The sequence below is a fragment of the Cryptotermes secundus genome, unplaced genomic scaffold (genome assembly GCF_002891405.2).
Source record: "Cryptotermes secundus unplaced genomic scaffold, Csec_1.0 scaffold654, whole genome shotgun sequence".
Taxonomy (NCBI): Eukaryota; Metazoa; Arthropoda; class Insecta; order Blattodea; family Kalotermitidae; genus Cryptotermes; species Cryptotermes secundus.
Window position 1 is genome coordinate 859,308 of NW_019727402.1, and position 25,586 is coordinate 884,893.

At 36.6% G+C, this 25,586-nt stretch overlaps 1 protein-coding gene across 11 annotated transcripts in view; it reads left to right on the forward strand.

Annotated features, from left to right (window-relative positions):
- LOC111864707 (unconventional myosin-IXa) overlaps positions 1–25,586 on the forward strand; it is an 86,950-nt gene that overhangs the window by 18,871 nt on the left and 42,493 nt on the right. For 7 of the 11 annotated variants that reach the window (XM_023852160.2, XM_033751547.1, XM_023852159.1 and 4 more), the window contains exons 9-17: positions 194–394; positions 1,018–1,035; positions 4,743–4,878; positions 6,578–6,776; positions 6,934–7,000; positions 9,924–10,310; positions 17,980–18,220; positions 19,175–19,332; positions 20,374–20,599. In XM_023852160.2, the coding sequence (XP_023707928.1) occupies positions 194–394; positions 1,018–1,035; positions 4,743–4,878; positions 6,578–6,776; positions 6,934–7,000; positions 9,924–10,310; positions 17,980–18,220; positions 19,175–19,332; positions 20,374–20,599 (1,633 nt within the window). Of the gene's footprint in view, positions 1–193; positions 395–1,017; positions 1,036–4,742; positions 4,879–6,577; positions 6,777–6,933; positions 7,001–7,646; positions 7,695–9,923; positions 10,311–17,979; positions 18,221–19,174; positions 19,333–20,373; positions 20,600–25,586 lie in introns of all 11 variants that reach the window. The other 4 variants (XM_023852165.1, XM_023852166.1, XM_023852162.1 and 1 more) reach the window with 4 other exon arrangements.

Below are 25,586 nucleotides of genomic sequence, written 5' to 3' on the forward strand. Positions count from 1 at the left end.
CATACAAGATGCGTTGTCGTCATATCTGTTACAAAGCAGAATAGTTACGGATGTGAGAAATGTAGAAAATGGTATTAAAAACTGAAATGAGACAATTGGGGATCTCTTTGATAGGATAGCACTTCAATATTTCATACCCTGCATGTGCCGCAAGAATTGTAATTTAAATGATATTCTTATGTATTCTTTTTAGCTTTGAGCAGTTTTGTATCAACTATGCTAATGAGCATCTGCAGTATTATTTCAATCAGCATGTTTTTAAGTATGAACAAGAAGAATATCGTAAGGAAGGTATCCGCTGGACAGACATTGAGTTCATGGATAATACAGCCTGCCTCCAGCTGATAGAAGGGAAACCCAATGGCCTTCTGTGCATGTTGGATGACCAATGCAAGTGAGTGTGCTGAAATAAAGTTTGAACTTGACATACTGTAGAAATGAAACGTCTGAGACCTGACTGAATAATGAAATAAAATCACCTGAATCGTGTACTACTGTGGGTACTTCTTAAGAAGGGCAAAGATTAAATATGTTTTTGTATGGGTACCACTAAATAATAAGTTAGATATGTGAACTAAAACCATTATATTAATAAATTAGTTTAATTGTGTTTATTCTTGGGGCACTTCACTGAAAGATTGACCATTTCCAATATTTTACTTATGGTTTTGCCTTGTTTTGGCAAGGTAGGTTATAGATAAATGTAAATCATTTGAAAAATGATACCACAGTTATAAGAATCTTTTTTGAGCTCTTATCATAAGGATTAATTATAACTTCTTTTGATGTTTGTAGTGGTCTTATTGCAAGCATTTTCATATAGTTGTGTTTTGGGGCATGTATGTTTGTCCAGGTAGAATTATAATTTGGCTTCTAATTTTTTAAATTGCTGTGTAACTAACGGCCTGACTTACACCGTCTAGCGAAACAAAAGTGTCTAATCGAAGGTCAAGAAAGTGCCAGACTTAGCTGCATTTCTATGATCAGAAGTTTTAATGTATTATCATTTTTTTTAAGCTGGCAAGATTGGCAAAGGTCAGTTTAGAATAAGTTTTTTTTTTTGTATAAATTCTAAAGTGCAGTATGTTGGCTCATATCAGGCACCTGAGAAAACTACTGATTGAACACCAGAACCCCCTAACATGATTAGTGTTTTTTTGTGTATTTTTTATTATTTCTGGCAATCACCATTAATCTGTAAAATTGGCTTGAGTAGTTTGATTTAGTACCTTTAAATTACTTCACCCTTCTGCAGTCCTTTTCATGAGTCATGAATTTTAATACACGAAATTAGTTGGAATTATTATTCATCATAGTTTTTAATCAGTCTCTTCATTATCCTCTGGGGTTTTCCTACTAAATCATGGCCATGTAATTTGCATGATCAGCAGTGTAAGTTTCTGTAACAGTGCTATGGTCCCTTTTTATAAATTTTTTGGGACATAATAACATATTGAGGGAGAAAACTTTGATGACCCACATCATCCTACCACACCTTGGAAGGGATGTGTTGTTTTGGCTAGAAATCACACATTCCACCTTCCGGATTTGACCTTAATTCCTGCTCGGGGCAAGTAAGATTTCTGTGGAACAAATCCATGCTGAAGCAGGATGCTCTATGTCACTTATCCATTCTACTGTTTTGTTCGTTTCTATCTCATGTAACACTTTTTTGTTTGTTTTCTTATTTAAATTTTGTTGTAATTATGTATGTTTGTGGTATTTGGCAGTTAATTATATAATATTAAGAGGAAATAAACATTTGTTGATCCCAGTTCTGTTAGACATTTGCAAATACAGTAGAAAGCTGATTATCCGAATTGCCAGTTAACTGAATCACCCAGCCAAGGAGTCTGTCTGCTAAACAAATATCATTGTTGGACTTTTTAAAATAAAGTGTTTGAAAATGTTAATTTATAATTACAAATATTAATTTTTTTTATTTCACCTTTTTAAAAGCTCTTGGTTTTCAATATTATAGTAGTACAGTACATTATAATAGTGTTTTTTCTTGGATAAGAGTTTAATCCAATTATCTAACAAACTTTATCACTATTTAATTTGGATAGTTGGTAATCTTACTTACTTACTCACTCATTGAGCTGAGCCCTTCTGGAGGAGCCACCAATTCTGCAGCTACTCAAGAATTTCCCAGCGTTTTATGGAACCCGAAGGTTCATTAACGTGTTCACAAGAGCCCTCCACTGGTCCCTATCCCAAGCCAGATCAATCGAATCAATACCATCCCATCCTATCTCTCTAAGATCCATTTTAATATTGTCCACCCACCTATGCCTTGGTCTTCCCAGTGGTCTCTTTCCTTCTGGCTTTCCCACCAGTATCCTAAATGCATTCCTCGTCTCCCCCATTCATGCTACATGCCCCACCCACCTTATCCTCCTTGACTTGATCATTCTAATTATACTTGGAGAAGAGTACAAGTTATGAAGCTTCTCATTATGCAGTTTTCTCCAACCTCCTGTCACTTCATCTCTCTTCAGTATAAATATTCACAGCACCCTCATTCTATGTTCCTTAATGTCAGAGACCAAGTTTCACACCCATACAGAACCACAGGCAAAATTATAGTTTTGTATATTCTAATTTACTAACAGCTCAGCTGTATGAATTTCTGCCTAACATCACTGACCCTATGTATATTCAGTAACTGAGAGTAGTAGTTCCTCCACCTATTCAAAATGTTGTGGGAATCTGCAAACAGATCACCATTCTCATCCTTCACTAAGTTACCTCTAGGCTGGTAACCCCTCTTAAAGTCAGTTATTCCTCTTTGCAGGTCTCTAATGTTCTTGTCCTTACTGTTCATTGCAAGCTCATCACTTTTGACTTTCAGATATTCCTTCTTTTTGTTCCTGAAATGCCTGCTGGTTTCACATCTTATATTGTTCAGATTATCCCCATTTAACTCGTTTGGATCCTGTAATCATTGCAGTTTGGCCTGCTTTCTTTGATCTAATAATTTTGAGCATCCTTCATCGAACCATGGCTTATGCTTCTTCAGTTCATAATAACCTAGACTCTCTTTGGCAGACATTTTTATATTCTCTCTAATACACGTAGTTTCCCAAGCTTTATAAACATCCACCTCAGTTTCCTAGTTTTCCAAAGCTGTGAACCTATTTGAGATTTCTACACAATACTGTTCTTTACCCTCTACCTCATTTAATTTCTTGAGATTGAACGTCTCCATATGAACTCTGTGTTTTGTTTGTTTGCTCACTGCCAGTCTTTCCCCAACCTTTGCCACCACCAGGTAGTGGTCAATATCACAATCTGCTACCCTGAATGATCGGACATCAAGTATACTTGAGTGCTGTCTCCTATATATCAAAATATGGTCTATTCGATTGTGTATCTTCCCATAGGAGATGTCCAAGTAAATTTATGGATGTTACGATGTGGGAACATTGTACTTTTGACAATAAGATTTTTTGATGTGGCAAAGTTTACTACTCTAACTCCATTATCGTTACTTATTTCATGCAAACTCTTATTCCCAATCGTTGGTTTGAAAATGTCTTCCCTCCCTACTTTGTCATTGAAATCTCCTAACAAAATTTTCATAGGGTACTTCGGGAATTTATCAAATACATGTTCCAGTTCTTCATAGAATCTATCCTTTATGATATCAATTTTATCTTCTGTTGGGGCGTGAGCATTCGTAACAATGATATCACACCAGCGACCTTTTAGTATTATATATGATATCCTATCACTAACGAATTCTACCCTCTTAACTGCTGATACAATTCACTTCTGTACGAAAAAACCTGTACCTAATTCATGATTTTCATTCCCCTTTCCATAGAAAAATGTATAGTCTCCTGCTGGTGCGATGCCATTTCCATCCCATCTGTTCTCCTGTAACCCTGCTAAATCTAACTTATGTTGTAAGATTTCTTCTGCCACTGCCCTATACAAACTTCGAACATTCCAAGTGCTAAATCTCATATCCATTTACTGTAGCTTAGGTCGTTTATCAAAGGAATCCGTCCAGGTCCAAGGCTTTGTATTCATTTTCGTAACAAAGTAATTTTTTACGTCAAGGAGTTGTTAGCCTCATGCCCAACCCCCCAAGCTGGAGGGCCACCCCTTATCAGCTGGCCATGACTGCTTATTCAATATATTCACAGCTTTTCTCCAAAACTGGAGGGCGTTTCCTCCATCCACAACCTGAGGACGCACCATGCCGTGGTGACAAGGGACCCACCTAACACGGTAGTCGGTATTCTACCATACATAAAATACAGACCTTTAACTCAAACATTAATAAAGCTGGAGGCATCATAATAAAGTTTGGGAAAATAATTTTTTAAGGTATATGAATTGCAGAAGTAGACTGAACGTAAAAATAATCAGAAAATATGCTTCTTGTTTGTCGTTGCTGGTAAGTTGTTGGTAAGTTATACAGAATGCATTGAAATGTGGCATGGCATTGAAAAGAACTAACATAGTTATTTGAACATATGACACTGTCAGAAGTGAAATAATTTGAAGTTGCAGTTTTAGAAAATATGCATACGCTGGGCACGAATTAAAATATAGCCTTGTGAATCATGTGCAAGTACATAGAAAGAGAAAATGTAATCACCAAATTTACTGCAGTGCTTGTTATGTATATGGGAGGAAATACTAATAAAACCAGCTTCATTAGACAGTTTTGAAGAAATTAGCACACTGTCCATCCATTGATTTTGTACTTACATCACCATTCCTTTCAGTTTTCCTGGAGCAACAAATGAAACTCTACTTCAGAAATTCAACTCAGTCCACAAGGAAAATAACTTTTATGAAATTCCACAAAGGAGAGAAGCAGCATTTATTGTCAGGCATTATGCCGGCAAAGTCAAGTATCAGGTAAATTTATTTATAGATGTCCCATTTAGTTTGAACTGCTTTTTAGTGTTTTGACATGTAAAAGCATTGTAAAGTATGTGAAAAGAACAGCATTTGAGAAAGTAAGAGTTATGGTTTCCACATTTATAAATATATTTAGAACAGTTTATATTTATGAAAATGAAATGTTTAAACACTCTGAATGGCTTAAAGGTGTTAGTGATTCAAACCAGTCCAACCTTTTGTAAATTTTCTGACTGATGTTGACTGTTTTGTTGCTCTCGTATGATTTTCTTCTGTACATTTAACTGCTTTTAAAAAGTTGCAAAGAGGTTCCAGATTGAACACGCAGTTTATGCTCATTTTGCTGCTGGTTATGAACATGTAGTTGTAACTGGACAAACTCAAAAAGCAGTTACAGAAAATAAATCATACTAACAAACCTGTGAGTCATGGACAGCACCACTTGATGCAGGTGTTTGGTTTGAAGCTGAATGGAGATACGTAAGGTGACACAAAAAGAAGAGGAAAAATAAGTATAAAATATACTACATACAGTACATATACACTCAACTCTCCATTATCCGGGATAATTGTGGGGATAGAAATCACGATTAATCGAAAACCCGGTTAAGACAATTTTTATTAAAACTAGTACTGTAATACTGTACTTTCATAATACTATAGGCCTACCTGTATTTAAATTTATTCAACCTCATTCTTATGTCATCTCATGGCCTATTTAATACTTTTTTACATTACAATGAAGTATGAATTAGTTATTTCGATCACAGTGTTCAACAACATCCAACACTTTTTACAAATATTCACACTTAATGCTTAAAAAAATTTAATATTGTCGTTTGTTTTTTCAAGGCATTTTCCTTTTTACTGATATCTGTACGAAGCCTACATTATATTAGCTTGTCGCTTAATAAACTGTTCTCTTCACTCTCAAGGTAGTCTAGTAAGGATTCCAAATGATTAAGAGCAGCACCATGTGATATTTTCTTACTAGCAGCACTGTCCACCTCTTCCTCATTCTCACTTTCTTCCCGCTCTTCTTGCTGCACCCCCACTGAACGTAGATTTCATCACTGCTTAACATTTCGAAGCCCGGCTCACATGAGTAACAGTCAAACCACTCTCTTATATTTTCCTTGTTGACTTCTTCACCACCATGAACTTGGTTAGCCAATTTTGTCAATTCTATGGCTATCTCATTTTCACTTAATCCAGTGAATCCATGGATTAATTGATTCGTTTGTTTTTTCAAATCACTAACAGTTTGTTCTCCAATACCGTATTGCATTGCTAATTCTTTAACTACACCTCTTTTTCACAACTGATTGATAATTTCAAGTTTCTGTTGAATACTTAACACAACATGCTTCCTTTTACACCCTGACATTTTGCTAACTCACTTGAAGATCAATACAAAGAGACTAACTGGGGCGGTGTGTCTGTCCTTGAAACTTTCCACAAATCCTTGCATTCTTTCACCCCTACCCTAGAATATTGTGTTAGCATAATGGGACCAAAAAATGCAGAGCTCGGTTCACACTAGTGCGAAAATAGTGTTACAGATCACCATGTGAAACAAAAGTGAATGAATATTAAACAACATCCAAGCCGCAAACCAGTTTATCCGCCCCCGGATAATTGAGAGTTGAGTGTAGTAATGGAGAGAACTTTAATTTTTGGTATTGGTATTTGGCAGGTAACAGAAATGAGGGAGAAAAACTTGGACTTGATGCGTCAAGATATTGTTGGTGTTTTAAAAAACAGTAGTATGGCTTTCGTGAGAGAATTGGTTGGTGCAGATCCTGTAGCCGTGTTCCGCTGGGCCATTGTCCGAGCTTTCTTCCGAGGTTATTTTGCTTTTCATGAAGCTGGCAGAAGGCACAGGCAATACAGAGGTGAGGCATTGCTTAATTTCATCAGATAGTGGTAATTCTCTTTATCCTGTATTGCTGTTCTAGTACATAGGCCGTCTCCTCATTATGCTGACCTAATGACAGTCACTTTCTCTTCTGAAAAAGTCTGTGTATGATTGTTGTATGTGCTTTTCAACAGATGGCAATAAACCAAGTGCAATACAGAGCCGTTACAGAAACCACACACCAAATGAGAATTTGATCAGGTGAGATTTACATTTATATTTAATATATTATTCACAGTTATCACTTGTGCAGTTAGTACTGTGTGTGTCAAATGAGCTGTGCACTAAAGTTTTTGAATTCTTGTATGTGTCTCTAGGAAAGTTATAGATTTAACATCATTTTAATTGAGATTATATTAAGAACCTAAAACAGGAATGGGGTACGCAGTAGCATAGTTGGTCGAGGCACTATGCTACAAGCCGGAAGGTTGCTGGTTCAAGTCCTGATGAGGTGGACTTTCTCAGTTTACCTAATCCTTCCAGCTGCACTATGGCCTTGGGGTTGACTCAGCCTCTAACAGAAATGAGTACCGGGAATCTTCCAGCGGGGGTAAAGCTTTTCTTTTACATTTTTTACCTAAAGTAGAAGTATGTTACTCTGTAGATGGACTTCTTTTCTTTTTCTGTATTTATATTTAAATATTATGTGCAGTGCATTTACCAGCCTTTGAAATTGAGTATCTTAATGGAACTCGGTTCTTTGGTATTCAACAATGTAACTTTCAAGATAAACTCAAAATTTACCAGAATATGTGAATCATAGTTGATATAATTTTTGTCGAAGTTCTTTCATGCAGTAATTATATACCTGTAAAGCCACTAAATAGGATTTCTTGTTTCCTCTTAGCCATCTAGTGACAGTTTCTGCGGTGAATCTTACGATTAACAGGATCGCGTAAGTGATCGTACCTTCGGTCACTGTTATCCGATTTCTTGCAGTGTGTTATAAGTTTTGGTTCTTATTTTTTGACATTCTTCACCTCACCATGTACTACTGCTGGCATGACTCTGTTTATGGTTGACATGATTGTTATGTGCCTGCTCATGTTCTTCCCTCATACTATTGCCTGCATTATATATACATATACACTAGACATTGCACTGTTTAGAGAATTTGTTTTTAATAGTAGGTTAATGACTTAAGAGGATATTTTTGTTTTTCTTTGCTGGGAATTGCTTGTTCTTATTATAATTTTCCTTGAACAAGTTTTAGTAGTTGTAGTATCTACTGCTCAGACACTTAGAGGAATTCTACTTGAAGAAGTTGTTATCAGTTATATTTTAAGACTTTCTGACTGTAAAGTTCAGAAACATTTATCTTTGCTTAGAGAAATGTTACATCATGTAGAAGCTACTATATTAGATAAGTTGTAATGTACTTCTGTCATCATGGGATCTGGTCATTATGTGACGAGGGGAGAGGGGACATAATTGTAAACCAGAGAGTAAGCATGATAGGTTACTGTGTATTTTTGCAAAAACATTATCAGATCATTGAATATGAATGAAAGTATGTATTGTAATTCTGATGTTCTGCATTATGATGTGAAAGCAACAGCGTCCATATTATATATATGCATGTCTGTCTGCAAATGACGAAGTTAAGGAGGATGATGTGGGCAGGGCATGTAGCATGAATGTGGGAGAAGAGGTCTATAGGATATTGGTGGGAAAGTCAGAAGGAATGGGACCACTGGGAAGACGAAGGCGTTGGAGTGTGAACAATATTAAAATGGATATTAGAGAGATACGATGGGATGGTATGGATTGGATTGATATGGCTCATGATAGGGACCAGTGGAGGGCTCTTGTAAACATGGTAATGAACCTTTGGTTTCCATAAAATGTTGGGGAATTCTTGAGTAGCTGCAGATTTGCCTTCTCAAGAAGAGCTTAGCTCTTTAAGTATGTATGTATGTATGCCTGCTTGCTCTTTAACTCTTGAACAGTAGTATGACTTTGACAAAATTTTAACTATTCAGTGAGTTGTGATGCAGGCATCTGTCATTTATTTTACCAATATATGTATCAAGGGTGGGAAATATTCCAGTTCAGACAAATTGTTGTGATATGGCAAGAGGTACCATCACTAACCAACTAATTCCACAAAACAGAAACATTCCACAGAATCATTGAAACTGATTTGTAATTGTTGATTTTTAATGCAGAGTTTTAATATATGATTGTGGCCCACAGTCCTCAGTGGATGAAGAACTGGTTACTCGGCCAGCCTGGGCTAAACCTTATTAGAGAGAAGGGAACTGTTATTTCACATATCTTAGTGACAATGTTATAATGATAGTTGATTGGTTAAAGAAATATGTGCATATAGATAATGTGCCATGTTGTGACACTTGTTTGAAAGGAAGAAGTGAGGTTTTTAAGAAATTGCTCATAATAACAGCATTACTTTACAGTTGCAAAGGTTGCTTGGCTCTCAATACTACTGATTATAGTGTGTTATTTGACAGCTGTGCACTCCCACTATTCCTTATTAATGTTGTACTTCAGCTAGTATTATAATTTTTAATTTTTTCATGCCCAAGTTTGTCTGTCTCCATTTGTAAAAGATCAGTCATGAATACAGGTTATTCATTTTCTCTAACAGAATTGTTTAATTAGTATTTTTTTATTGCTAGTGGGGTGGGACTAAGTCTCTTGTACTGCGGCCACTTCTGGCCTATTGTACCAGTCCCAGATGATTGGTGAGGGTGATTGGGGAGCAGTTGGTGGAATGAAGATTGGCAGGGGAAACCGAAGTACTTGGGGAAAACCTGCCGCAGTGCCACTTTGTCCACCACAAATCCAACTTGACCATACCCAGGATCGAACCCAGGCCACCGCGGTGGGAAGCCAGTGACTAACCGCTTGAGCTATGGCACAGCCTGTTTAGTTAGTGACTCAAATCCCATACTGATAACTTTTAGCCTATTCAGTAGTATTAAAATGTTTCAGATATGTGTACCAAATTTGTGCACCATATATATTATAAAGTCATACCTTATTCCAGCAATCTTGTTGATAGTTTCAGTACTTTTCTTTGTATGTGAATAATTGTATGTTGGCAGAAAAATTTATCACTTATTTCATGCCTACATAAAAAAATAACACTGACATTTTCCAGCTTCTCACCTAAACATAACAGCAATATTAGTGGATCTTCTCGATCGTCATATGGTTATCAGAAACAACGAAATATAAATAGCAATGAATCTCAGGTTGGATTACAATCAGATCCAAATAGCAACCATAATCGATTATCGTGGCCACAATTTCGTAACACCAGTACATCGAGTCCTCAACAACGAAATGAGAGGGAGTTCTCCATTATCAGGGAAGCTCCACCTTCACCAGTATGTGATAATATGTCACCAATGATTAGCTTAGCAACAGGTGTTCAGCAATCTACACGGGCCAGAAGAGATTCTATGAATCGACAGCAAGGAGCTCTGGAGAGGGTACTGTGTCCAGATGAAGCCAAAGTGTTGGAACGAGCAAATCAGATTGTCATGTACGTAATGTTCTTGTTCCTGATAGGAACAGTGGTGGAGGAAATTTGCATCTTGCAGCATGCATTGGTAGAAGGTTTGGGTGAAACATAAACGCAACTAAAAATGCAGTACAGCTTATTAACTTCAGATATGGTGGAATGATACACATACAACTCAAGAGCAACTTCTACACGTTTGCTATCAGATAGTGGTACATGACAAAGTGTCGGTTCCCTGTAGCGCAGAATTTGGATATTATCAGAAGCAACCAACATTTTTATTGACACATTGATAGATTTTTCATGGGGGTCTTTTAACTTACGGCACCATTCTCTTAACTCTTTCGCATGTATTTCTGTATTGTCTCCACAAATCATACATCTTCTTTCTTCAGTTTATACAGTCTTTGTATCTGCTAGACTACTTGTAGTGCTGTATAACCAATAGAGTTGATGAAGGCTCAGTAATGATCTAAGAATCAATCAAGTATACCAGTTTGTTTGCATTTTTGGCTGTAGTCTCAGCTGCTCCAATTTACATATGGAAAAGTCAATTTTATAATTTAACTTACAGCTTTTTATTCATTCTTTGATGTACCTTTCTCTTGTGTAAGTGAGAAGAATGCTAGCATTAGTGCAACTTCTCATATGGTCTCCTTAATGGGCTGGTCAGAGCTAAGAAGCCATTATAACTCCAGGTTTAGATGTGTGGGGAGTATTGTGCTAGTTCCTTGAGATTTACAAGGAAAATTCATATTGCTAAGATTCATTATTATCATTACCCAATAGTGTTTCGACCTGAAATTTTATTCATCATTTATTGATTGAGATACCAACTGGTCTTTGACACAGACTGGGTTTAGCAGGTGCTAAGACCTAACAAGTTGGTATAGAGGTAATGCTGCAGACTTGTATTTGGGAGGTGCTCTGGTTATCCTGATAGGTCTTCCTTGATTTTCCTCAGTCCATCCAGGCAAATGCCATGGTAATATCTCAGGCCATGACTGCTTCCTTCCAAGTCTTGTTATTTCATCAGTTATCCTATCATACAGTGATACATAGTCTTGATACTTAAAAAAAAACATTGTTAAATAACCCACAATGAAAAGAAGGTGCTGACAGTACAGTCAGTCTGAGTTGTCTTTTAAATTCTGCATCCTGTTGTGTTTAGCAAGTACAGAAATTATATGTAGGTAAGTCAATAAGTAAGTTACAAATGGATATAGAACTTAAATAAAAGTACTGATTTGAAAAATGCTTTTATTTCTCAACATAATCTTCCTGTACATTGTGGCACATGTCCAATCATTTCACAAACTCCTGAAACCCAGCAGCATAAAATTCTTTGGACTGCTGTCGGAACCAGGCAGCGACTGGGATCATGAAGGCGTACTGGTCACCGCATTCCAGCCTCAAGGACAAACTGTAAATGCTGACTCCTACTGTAACATGCTCAGGAAACTTTGTAAGGCCATTCAACGGAGGTGACCAGGACTCCTCAACAGAGGCATGTTGCTCTTGCATGACAACATGCGTCCCCATACTGCCAACAAGACAAATGAGATGGTGCGAAATTTCAAGTGGGAAGACCTCGAGCATCCTTCATACAGCCCCGATCTTGCTCCAAGCGACTTCCATTTGTTCAGCCCTCTTTAAACATCATCTTTCAGCTGAACATTTTCCCGACGAAGAAGCTGAAGAAAGGGAAGTCACCGCTTGGTTCTGACAGCAGCCCAAAGAATTTTATGCTGCTGGTCTTCAGGGGCTTGTGAAATGATGGGACAAGTGCCTCAATGTACAGGGAGAGTATGTTGAGAAATAAAAGCATTTTTCCAATCAGTACTCTTATTTGTATAAGTTCTATATCCATTTTTAACTTACTTATTGACTTACCCCCATTGATACCAACAACTGACAGATATGCTGTTGAAAGTCACTACCTCTTTCTTCCTCACAAGTCATCCTCAGGTGGTGCATTAACTAAAAACTTTATTACTGAATTGTCAAATTATTTTATGTAACTGCCTTATTGAAATATGTCTCCTGCTTTCAGTAGGTTTGCACAATATTATATATGCTGAAGCTGTTATGATAGGCAATATGCATATTCTCCAAATAAAAACAGTATTGTAAAAAGTTAAGTTTATGCACAGGTTTAATGGTATACAGTGTGAATGCACATGTACTATTAGGATATGTATGAGTCCAAACTGTAATTGTTGCTATTTTATGTAACTATGAGTATGGAACACATTTTTGTCTGACTAGTCATGTTGTTGAAAACTTTTAAATACATCAAAATAGCACCTGTTTCACTTGATTACTGCATTGTATGCTTTCCTATCTTATACAGAGAAGAGACTGTTTCATATATAGTTGATTACTGGTTTTATATATTTAAAGGAAATTGGTAATATTAGAGAAAATTTTATGGTCAGCCATAATATATCCACATTAATAAAGGTTGCAAGTAATGTATGGATTGCATAAAACAAAAAAATGGAAATTGCGTTAAATTTTTTTAATTCTATGTGTTTCATTACATTAAATGTTTTACAGACATTACTCTATGTATGAAATTTGGTATACGAACTATGTATTTCAATTGACTCTGCTCTTCCCTGTTACAATCCTGAGTTAGTTCCCCAGTTGTAGCAATGTGTCTGATAAAGGCTCCTTCTTGTTCCTTTTTTAATCATGTTGTTCTTTTTGCAAAAGATTTCCTCTCAGCCACTGGAGTTGTTAGTTAATGAGAACTGAATATGAGTAGTTGCTCTTGATTTGAGATTCTCATGGCAGTGACTATGAAGAATTCTATTTGCTGTGTTATGATGCCATGTAGCCAGTTACATGGCCTCACATCCCAGAAGGTGGTATCCTTCACAGTTACTCTTGACTTCTTTTATTTCAATCATCTTGGTGGCCTGTATTGCTGATATAGGGTCATACTGTGAAGTATAATCCAAGATTTTCTTTTCTGTTCCTGTGAGGATATGTGTTGCTGTCCATTCTTTGCTTTGGGCCTAATTGGGTTTGAGCATTTTTTTTGTTTCCTTACAGCTTTATTATTTGTTCCCTCTTCTATTCTTATTAAAATCTTTCAGTTCACAATCATCTTTTTGTTTTGTTTTTGTGGTAGGCTTCTGTAAGAGACTGCATGTTTAAGAATTCAAGGTCACCCAAAAAGAGATGAGTGTGCATATAACACGACACATTTCAATTCTTTGACACAGGATAGAAAATAGGCACAAGATACAGACATGCGCATTTACAAGAGTTGAACTTCACATGGTAATAGGTATCAAAATTACTGTCTTCTTGGTTATGATGCCATGTAGATCTGCAGGATAGATGGATATAGCAGGTTCCTCTGAAATGTAATATCTATCACTATATGACATCACATCCTAGAAGAATTGAAATTTGGTGTATGCCGTATTGCTCTTAGAATTAAGGACACCTGAAATTAAAATTATTCATCTGTTGACTTTGTGGCTGCTCTCTGTAGTAACTGGGCTTTGTCTCTGGACTCCAGTAGAATTTGGGCTGCATAATATAAAGATTCTAGTTTTTGTTTACAGATTTCTATGACAGCGAAGCTTCAGATTAATTTCAAGTTCTATTGAAATTATATTACCTTTTTATAATGTATGTACATACTTCCCACAAATGGCAGTTGGATGTAACCATTGCCAAATATGCAGTAAGGCACACCTTTTTTCTTTCAGAATTCCCCCCCCCCACTCCCTTCTGACTATTGTGAGCGCACCTCTTGCTTACAGAAGTTCATAGTAATAAACTGTTGCATTGAGTACATGTATGAGGGGTGTCTGTTGCAGCTTAAAAGATTATATTGAAAATTTTGGAAGTGCTTGCTTGTATGTAAATCTGGTAGCTGATAATGGTGCTGTTAATTCCAGAAAGCACTTTTCTGTGTCACTGTTCATATTTTGTTATGATCTAGTGGCAAAATAGCACAACATTTGTGGTTACATTGGAGTATTCTTTGATTTTTTTTTCAATTACGCTGTTTGTAATTTATTGCCCTTTAGGATGACTTAACAGACATGGTCATTTGTTTGAAGAAGTCAAGACTAGAGTTACCGATATGAAAGTCATTTCATTTCTGTAGTCTTCCTTACCTTACTTGGATTATAGAGGTATTTTTTTTTATATTTGTGTGAGAACTTATGTACTGTTTGCTTTGTTCATTGAATGCCTCTTTATATGAGCAGTCCAGGTGACTGTACCATGGTGTATTTGCCCATTGTTAATTAAAACGTTATAAATTTTCATGTTTGTAGCCACTGCTTATAATATCAAAAGAAAGATTTGAATATTGAGTTTGGATTAGACAGTCAGTATAGTTACTATATTATAGACAGGAGAAGTGGTTTGATTTATAGTGGAGGTACGGATTTTTTCTTTTATGTCCAGACTAGCTGTGGGACCTACTCGACTTCCTGTCCAGTGGTCACCATGAGCTCTGCCCTTAGGGCTAAAGTAGTATTGATGTGAATCTGGTAGTCACAATTGTCTAGTACTGTGCTTAAGAATATGTGACTTTGTCTGTGCCTATATGTCTGCTGAGAGAAAACTCTGAAGCAAGGCCATGGTCCTCATCTTTTCCATTCCCTCTTCTCTAAATGCAGAATGAAATAACAAGTGGGGTGCTTCTGTGTAATAGTGATACCTGGCCTGCCAACTGGGGCATCTCATCCCACAAGGCTAGACAATCTAGAAAGAAGGTTGTTCGTGCTATATGTTGTTTCTTGTTATTAAAATGATTACTTGTACTTGGAAGTTTTCCTCATGACCAATGTTACTGTAACAGATACTCCACTTTTGTAAGATGCAATATTTGTGGCGAAACACTTGTATAAGATGTCTGCATGAACTCAGGTGGATTTTGCAAATGTAATCAATAGTTGTACAGTCATAATTCCTCTGTTCTTATGATAAAATAACAAATGACTGTTGCATGCTTGTAGGAGTTAGAGCATATATTTCCTACTGCTTCTACACATGTTAGATGTATGTAGTGAATATTTTCCTTACTAGTGTAAATAGGCCCAGATGGAATTAGTTTTTTCTTTTAATTACAGAAATAGGTTTGTATGATTTGATATATTAGCACATTTTCTGATATTCTGGATAATTAGAGTTCAATTTGTAATATGTGAGTATTATACTTATTAGATCATATCAGTGAATTTTTGCAGTGTCATTTATCTGACATATGTTTCATTGTTATTAGTCATAAATTCAGAAGAAAGCGTCTCCAAGTCAGAATGAACATTGTGTAATGGAAGTCATATTTGCAATTCTTCTGGTGGTGACCATGAAGATTGCTGACTCCTTGAAAGTGATTCTGTGTAGTTTGGTGGACAGGTACCAACCTTTCAGAGGAACTAGCTGACTCCATGTAAAGAAGGGATAGTTGCATGGTGGGAAAAATGGTGAGTGATATAGGGAAGGTAGGACTTGAGCTATTAGAGAACCACTAGGGGCAGTGTAACCTTTTACCCCTAAGAGGGCCTGGTGAGAGGACAGGAAAAGAGGGAAGGTCAAAAATGTGAAGTAAATAAAGATAAAATAAACTACTCTTTACCCCTAAGAGAGCCTGGTGAGAGGACAGGAAAAGAGGGAAGGTCAAAAATGTGAAGTAAATAAAGATAAAATAAACTACTCTTTACCCCTAAGAGAGCCTGGTGAGAGGACAGGAAAAGAGGGAAGGTCAAAAATGTGAAGTAAATAAAGATAAAATAAACTACTCTTTACCCCTAAGAGAGCCTGGTGAGAGGACAGGAAAAGAGGGAAGGTCAAAAATGTGAAGTAAGTAAAGATAAAATAAACTACTCTAAGCTAATAAAACTAATATAATAAACTAGAAAGTGATAAAAGGAAGTGGAAAGACAGCATGAAGTAAATTAGCGATGAAAAATAAAATAAAAGTAATGTAATTTATGAGTCAGGCCTAAAACACAGATCATAATTGGAATGTCCATCCAAAACGTTGATGCCTGTCTACCAAACTACATGACATCACATCCCAGAAGTCAGTAGTATGATTGAAATTCGAAAGAACATGTTGAAAGAACTGGACCCCCAAGGGTTTCACAGTTGATGGATGAACTCTCTTTTGTAGTTCTTGCTCTAGGCCAACTGGGTGGGCGAGGTAGTAAGGATATTGAAATTTGTCTAAATCATTTCAATATTAGAGACTTAAAACACAGCCCTTATAGCTTCTGTTTATTGTGTAATTTTATTGAAGAATTTACTGAAAGGAATACTGAGATAAGTTTGCATTTCGTAACATACTAAACACACTAATTAGCAACACTGTAATCAACCCTGCCAGAGTCCAGCTGATCAGAAATATTCATAGTACAGGTACTAATTATATGGGAGCCTGAAAATGTGGTATCATTTTAATTTAGACCAGTTCTAATTACTAGCATTTGCTTCAGTGTAAATTGCTTGCTGGCTGATTGAGAGTGGTGAGGGGAAAGAAGAGTAGATCATTGTGTGAGGAGAGAAGGGAAAATTATATCCAGTTGTGTGATGTCACCATCTGCTTTTTTTATGTAACACAACTATTACTTGAATCGAAGAATACCTGTACAATTAGAATGGGGATTAGCAGACTAACTTATAGATTGAATGTAACACATGAGAATTTTTACCAGGTAATGGAGGGAGTGTACAGTACTAGAAAACTTTTAAAGTATTGTGTTCCATATCACTTTACTGTCATGAGGTTAGCATTGCTAATGGCAGCTGGGAGAACTGTTAAGTGGCAGATCAACATATGCACATTGCAGATTTCTTTGAATGATTTCATAAAAATGGTAAATTTTCAGAATTACTGTTTTTTTTTTAACTTCTTCCATCATCTGGTATTCTAGAAACTAGAAAACAACCTTTCAGAAACTGGATCTGTTTCTGTCCCCAGGTGAGGGGAAGACATCTACTCGGTTGGGTCCCTTAGAAAGAGCTAACCTCAGTCATCAGAACCCTTTATAATTAAATGGTAAATTTTGGTTTCAGTTTTTAGTTGTTGAATAAGAATTCCCAATGTTTGGATAGTGTGTAACTGGCGGTTTACTGTTTGTATAATTGTAAAGTGTATAATTTTCTTTAGTCTGCAACTTAAGTAGATAGATTGTTAATTAGTTGCCCTAACAACTGTATAAAGTGGTGTTTAGTGCCTGAATATGAGGGAGTGTGTGTATATATTTGCAAAATGTATAATTTTTCTTTCGTCTGTGTCTAATTTACACTTAATTAGTTACCTGATAACTCTGAAGCAGTCTTTAGTATGTGAATGTCAGGGAGTCTGTGCATATATTTGCAAAATATACAGTTTTACTTAATCTAGGCCTCATTGAATTATCCGTTAATTGTCCCGAGATATGGACACTATCTCTTATAAACAAGTTAACTCTGTGGATATGGATATCATTTTAAATGAATACAAAAACAAATAGAATATTATATAGACAGAAATAATCATAGTATAACTAATTTATATAAATAAAAGTAATTAAAATAGAACTGTATGAAATCTTGCTCTGAGAGTATAGGGTTCACAGCATTATGATTGCATTCAGTCTGTGATTTGCATCTTGGGTTCACTGTATTTTAATGTAATATCTTTCTTTAAATTGGTTTCAATTTAATTCTCCAGGAAAAATAAATCCTTTCGACCAAGAGAGCGAGGCAAGAAGGGTTTGAAGAACTTGCAAACTGTGAAGACATTGGCAGGACGAACGCAGAGTTATGGTTGTAGCAATCAGCAACTTGGGAAGGCAAGAAAGCAGCCTCTCACAGTTACTGCGCAGTTTCAGCAGTCACTGCATAGCCTTATGGATACGCTTAACCAGGCCAATCCATTTTTCATACGGTGCATAAAGAGTAACAGTCATAAGGTGAGCAGCAGAGTTGCTAATGAAGCAAAAAAATTGACAGTATCTTTATGCAGCCATCCTAAACCATGAGTTATTGATGAACTTATAACTGAAAATGAGGTTCATATGTCTTTCTCCAAACAAACCCCCCGAAACTCTCCTATGTATCTCCTACATATTACCCAGGATTTCAGGGTAATTTTTTTTTAAACCATAAGTCTCTGAAAATATTATTCTGTGATACAAAGCCAGCTGCCAAAAATTGTGTTACTTAGCTAACAAGCTGGTGAGATTTAATAAGTTTACTGAGAAGGAAGGCAAAGATCATTGAAGTATTCTGCTATCACAAACTGTATCTCTGCCTGTCTCTGTTAGCTCCCAACATTTTCTTGGAAATTCCTCATTTGTTCCATTATATGAAGGCATTCAAAAGGAAATTTATCAAATTTTTGGTCATATGTAATTGAACAGAAAAAGTTATTGCAGGAGCAGAGAATTCTTGGATGAATACTCAGAATGAATTCTTTCTTTTTAAAGACTTTACCTGACTCATCCTTCTTGGAGATGTAGAGAATAATATGCAATAAAATTTGTATTTAATATTTCTGGGGAAAGTATTGCATTTGAATGCCTAACCAAGGAAACGTAAAAATTAAAGGAACTTAATGCTGATAATGGGGATTTGGTTATAAAATTGAATGTTAAATGGTGGAAAAACTAAACTGAGAGACATAAGGTGGGGTTTCCACTATAGTTGGAATGCCAAAACAAATGATTACATGACATTCCAGATGAAGTTTCTCTGCCCCCCCCCTCCCACACACCAGCCACTGCAGAATGCTGGATGGTGATCATAATTGTTTGGAAGTGTGATTGACTGTGGAAATAATTACCTTGGAAGTTTGATTGATGGTGGTGGAAAACATTCACAAATTATCTGTTTTGAAGGTGATGAAGGAATTTTTTACTTTACAGATTCCTAACAAATTTGATGATGACACAGTTCAGCGCCAGTTGCGTTATACGGGTATGCTTGAGACAGTGAGAATTCGACAAGCTGGTTACAATGTTCGACTGACGTATGATGAGTTCATTCAGTTGTATAGAATCCTGTTACCCAAAGGACTTGTTAGGTATGTATTCTTGCCCATGGAACCATCAAAGTATGGCTTTGTTATTGGGTATTGTAGCCTAGCATCGTGAATGAGTTCGTAGTACATTCTACTCCTTGGCCATAGCCTAGCATTGTGAATGACTTCATAGTACAGACTATACCTTAGCCATAGCCTAGCATTGTGAATGACTTCATAGTACAGGCTACTCCTTGGCCATAGCCTAGCATTGTGAATGACTTCATAGTACAGGCTATACCTTAGCCATAGCCCAGCATTGTGAATGACTTCATAGTACAGGCTACTCCTTGGCCATAGCCTAGCATTGTGAATGACTTTGTAGTACAGGCTACTCCTTGGCCATAGCCTAGCATTGTGAATGACTTCATAGTACAGGCTATACCTTAGCCATAGCCCAGCATTGTGAATGACTTCATAGTACAGGCTACTCCTTGGCCATAGCCTAGCATTGTGAATGACTTTGTAGTAGAGGCTACTCCTTGGCCATAACCTAGCATTGTGAATGACTTTGTAGTATAGGCCAATTTGTAATTATTCAACTGGTCAAGGAGTTTCCTACTTTTATTCAACTCCAAGATTTTGTTACTCTTTTCACCGAAGTCTGCCATTGGACCCTATCCATGGCCAGTTTGAATCCAGCATCAGACCTTCACTCCATATGAAATTGTGCCCATATTTTTAGAATTATGGAAGTTTTCCTCTCACAGAGGCCTCATACAACCTGCATTTATCAGTCACTAAATTAGATTTTATTTAGATGTACTTGACTTAACAGAAGCACACTGTTATAACTGATTTCAAATTTACAATGAATTTGGTGCACACTATTTAAAATGGTGGTATCTCAGTACAGTTTTATGATTAGAATAGAATGATTATACGTTATGTGCAGACAGGTTTGGTAAAATTTGTTTGTGTGCTACTGTACAAACCTACTTCCTTGGGAATTCACTCACATTATAATTTTTAGATGCATTAAAACGTGATTTTGTTACCATAATACATTCATTTCTATATCTATCTGTCTTACTGTTTCAACAGTTCCCAAGCAGATGTACGTGACTTCCTTTTCACATTGAATCTGAATCGTGACAACTACCAACTTGGTACCAGCAAAATTTTCTTGAGAGAGTCTGAGAAGGTAAAGCTGGACTACAGGTTGCATCAGCAGATTATGGCTAGTATTGTTGCAATTCAACGTTGGACTCGAGCTGTGCTGGAACGACGAAGGTTCCTCCGACTACGAGAAGCTGTGATCCTCATTCAGGTGCGTAAGTTCTGTCACTGTGAGCATAAGAATGTAGCAGCTTATGTGACCCTGTGTTTTGTACATATGATCAAAGCGTATAATCTACCGGCATTTGGGAGACTGATTTTCAATATGTTTAACTCAGAGATATGCTTAAATTAATTGTGTATTTTCAGCACTGCAGAAGTATATTTATTTTTTTAAACCCGCAGACCAAACTCTGAGGGCATGCTGATATATTGAACAGGTTCAAGTATGATGAACTCCCAGTTTGATGTGCCTCTGTGTGGCAATGAATTTGAACACTGAACTGAGTAAAACCTTCAAAGTATGCAATTTATTATTAAATGAATTGACTTGGGGACGTTAACAGGCTTGTTAGATTATTCATTGAATATATAACAAGCCTAAGATGTAAAGGTTTCATGGTGAATAAATGTACTAAAATCTTTTCAGGCTAGCAGTCATGTCACCGTTAAGCTAAAGACCTATATTTCAGAGATCTCCTCTGTTTCCTTCATCAGGGTTGATCCTGATGATGGAGATCTCTGAAACACTGGTTTTTAACTCAACATTGATATGGCAGACAGCCGAAGAAATGGTGGAAGAGGAAGACAGTAGCTTGGCAATNGCTTCAGAAGCTACTACTGCTACTGAAGCTGAATTTCCCTGCATTTTATGGAACCCGAAGGTTCATCATTGTGTTCACAAGGGCCCTCCACTGATCCCTATCCTGAGCCAGATCTATCCAATCCATACCATCACATCCTATCTCTCTAAGATCCATTCTAATTTTGTCCAACCACCTATGCCTTGGTCTTCCCTGTGATCTCTTTCCTTCTGGCTTTCCCACCAATATCCTATACGCATTCCTCATCTCCCCCATTGCTATATGACCTGCTCACCTCATCCTCCTTGACTTGATGATTCTAATTATACTTTTTTAGTATACTTAATGGCACAGAATTATAAATGACATACTAACATTCATTCCCAAATATTTGTGATAAACTCAAATATATTAAATATTCATTCAGATGAACATATGTATTAAGTACTCACATAAACTCAAAGTTCCATGTGTAAAATTACCTCTTAATTGAGTATATATTTTTATACACATAGGTCTGTAAATTCAGATGGTAGAAAACTTCATTATTATCAGGAATAAGAGACTTCAGTAATTTTTTGCATGCTTTTGGAAAATCATTATTGATTATTCAGTAGTCTTCACATGTATTTGGGAGACCATTATTGATTGTGAACTGTACAAGTTAGGAAATATATGCATAACATAGCAATTGTTGTTTAATTGTCTTGAGAACTGTGATTTACAGAGAAGTGTATTGGGCATAAAATGTGCTTCATTTTCTCTGCAGCTTTTGTTCAAATAATTTTTGCATCCAGTAAACATTCAACAAGTTATGCTTGAGGTATCTGCAGAAATGCATGGGGGTGTTCATATAAAAAGAGTGTGTTATTTTTGTCCAATTTAGACCAGAATTTGAATAAACTGATGAATTTTAGTGAAACTTCCAAATATCAGATTTTCATGAAAATCCATTAGCTTTCTCTTGAGTGATATTGTGTGTGCAGAAGGACAGGATTATTTAAGTAGGTACTTCTCGCTGCTGTGAGCATGCCTTGGGGGGGTTAAACTTCTTCCATATAATCCTTTGTGGTTCACAAATATTCTGTTTCTATTTTTGATGTCTCACAGCAAAACAGTGGTTCGTTAAGTTGTGTTGAAAAATAGACCATATGTTTATGAGAAATTGCATTCATCAAGTACAACAATGTTCACAATGTGTCATTTGTGGCATTGCCATTGTCTGCAGCCCAAATCACTGTTTTCAGATGGGCCAACACACAATACATATTCTCCCATTCTAGTGTCATAAATATACTGCCAGTTGGCTTGATAAGCCAGTCTACTTCACATCATCTGTGGGCAAGCAACACAAAGTTCTGCCATGCACAGTGAGTGTTGTTGCAGGAAACAGGGTGTCTGTTACCTCTGTTTGTTAATTGATGTTCCTTTCCTTAATTGTGAAGTGATTCTTTGAATATGTCTTTGACTAGAAGGGCCTTCATTCAACTTGAATATAAGAGGAAAGACCAGAAATAACTTGCTTCATTTGGGCATATGCCAGAGTAAACTTTACAATGGATGTTAAATGAGAGTCATGAGTATAAATGACAGTGTTTTTGAGAAGTGTAGAATGAAATGTTTAGTTTGTAGTTATCCTGTCAAAAATATGTTTTGATTTACACAGGACAAACAACAGATATGCAGACCAGTTGCTAGAAAGCTATTTCTACAGTTATGCATGTTGTGCAGTTAACGTAGGTAGTCATTTTTCAGTGAATGTGGGAGAACTAGTAGCTCACAGTTATCAGCATATTTTATACAATTTTTGATGAATCATGTGCGTTGTTCATGCCAGTTTTTGAAATTCCATACATTATTTGAACTTATTTTGAGAATTTGAATAATATTTTCTGTATATGTATTGGTGCTGAATTTTTTTTGCTAGCTCATTTATTATAATTGGTATCTTTTTATGCATGTATTTAATTTTTTAAGGGCTTTCAGGAAAAGATACTCCACTCTAATTGTATTTGTTTAACAAAATACTTGATGCATATCATTGTGTTTGTTGTCACTGAACATGTTGGTCTCAGAAGAGTGAAATTCAAATGAAACTGTTATCAGTATATACACCATTGATAGTTAAAATAAGTTGTTTTTTAATATTTTGTATTACTCCAGCCATAATATATTCATTGATGCTAGTCAGAGTGGCTGAAATTTCTTTATATCTCGATTGTTTCTCTATCTTTAAGAATCCCCTCCATGAGAAATCACATGGATTGATCTGGAGACTACCCTGGCTGATCAGGATTAGCCAGCCATGTCTGAAACATGCCAGAAGTCTGAACTCATTCTAATCATTGAAAATGTCCAGACTTTAATTTTTTGTATGCAGTTAAGCCCTATTAATTCCTATTATTCCTATATTATTCCTGTTAAAGCAATTGTCCTTCAAATTGACATGTACCTTGGAGGAATGGGTGAAATTGTTCTATGAGGACATGGAGATAGCAGTCAGCATTGACAGTATCTACAAGAAAACCGTTGTCCAACAATAGAGCAAGCTGGAATGATTGACCACATGATGCAATTTTGGATGTATACCAGTATCATTTCATGTGTTTTCTGTGTCCCATACATTCATGTTATGCTTGTTAATACAGTCATTCCACTGAAAGTGTCCCATATCCATAAACTGCAGAACTCTCCTCTGAAAGATATAGAAATTAACTGTAACAATCAACCCTCTCATTTTTATCATCCTCACTAAGGGACTGCAGCTTTTCCGTTGTGTTTGGAAACACTTTCACCGATTTTTATTTAATTCTATATGCTGCCTCTAGAAGATGCTTTAAAAAGATGCCATGTAGAATGTGCATCAGCCTCTGTTAAACGTCCAAAGTATTCTTCTGTTTTGATTTTCTTCTGCTTATCAACAGTCTCCTCCAGTCTGATGGATATGGTTCCAGTTATTTCAGACTTACTCAATACTCTCTTTATTGCAGAATTTCTTTGAATTTTCCTGCATTCATATTTTACTTTAAATTTACATAAAACTTGGGTGATAAAATGTTTTCACCAAATTTGTGCACTGTACTGTTGTGTGACTGCCTCTGTGGTCTAGTGGTCAGAGTTCCTGGCTACAGATACAGAGGTCCAGGTTCGATTCCTGGTGCTACCATGTTTTCTGAGAAGTAGTGGGTCTGGAACAGGATCCGCTCAGCCTCGTGAGGATAATTGAGGAGCTGTTTCAAAGAAATAGCGGCTCTGGACTAGAAAACCGAGATTAACAGCCGTGGGGATCCATTTTGCTGACCATGTGACACCCTCTATCTGCAAAAGCTGGCACTAGTTAGTTAGTTATTTAGAGAGGGTGGGTTTCCCCATGCACCACGACCAGTTTGATCTATTGTGCTTCCCTCTATGATATTCTACCAGTCTCTATACCCTACTGATAAGTGGTGCGTACCATCAGTCCCGCCGAGCAAGTGAGTTCGGCCACTTGCTTAGCAGTATATATAATGCTTCCCCCATCTATTAGAGGCCTTAGAGACTGTTGTTGGGCGGGAAACATCCTGGAATTTGGCTCAGTGATCCCCTTTGGGGATATGAGGTTCTTTTACATGCCATAAAGTTATGACACGGGACACAGTTTGAAGTCCCCCCCGGAGGACTTGTTCCCTGAATTTTTCCACCCTTAAAAATTTGACGACCTCCGCCGGGTATTTGAACCCGCGTACCACGAGTCATGAGGTGGGAATGTTACCTCTAGACTACGGAGGCTGCTTAAGCTGGCACTAACTTTGCTGGCAAGCAGTGGTCGCCTAATTGGTATAGTTTGCTTGCTGACTACAGGCCACGGAGTTCATTTTTGTTCTGTTGTATATGCCATCTTCAGCACTGCTTCATGAAGTTGCCATTAGAAACAGTTACACTTTCATGACTGTTGGAATCAGTGACATCACAGAGTGATTTTGGTACACATTTTCATGAAAATATATAATCGAAACTGGAGCGGCTTTTCTGAAAGACTTTCTTTTCTTTAGGAGGCACCATACCCATGAGCTTTATGAATTTTAAATTAGTTTTGTGTCAGGAAAGATTCTCACTTCAAAAGTTATTTTTAATATATAAATTTATTTCAGTATTTTGATCTGTTCAATGATGATACTTCTAGTCAAACATTTGTATGTTTATTCTTTGTCCTCTCAGTACCTTTCTTCTGCTTGTGGTTATTGTATTTACTCTATGTTCAAATTGTTATATTAATTGTGGTGGACTAGAGTTGCATGTTTTCAGGTTACTGGGGGGTAATCAGCAGACACTGATATGTTAGGTTTTTGGACTTTATCCATCGTCCTGGTTTTTAAGATAACAAATAAAAACACGACGTTTCGGAAACTGGATCTG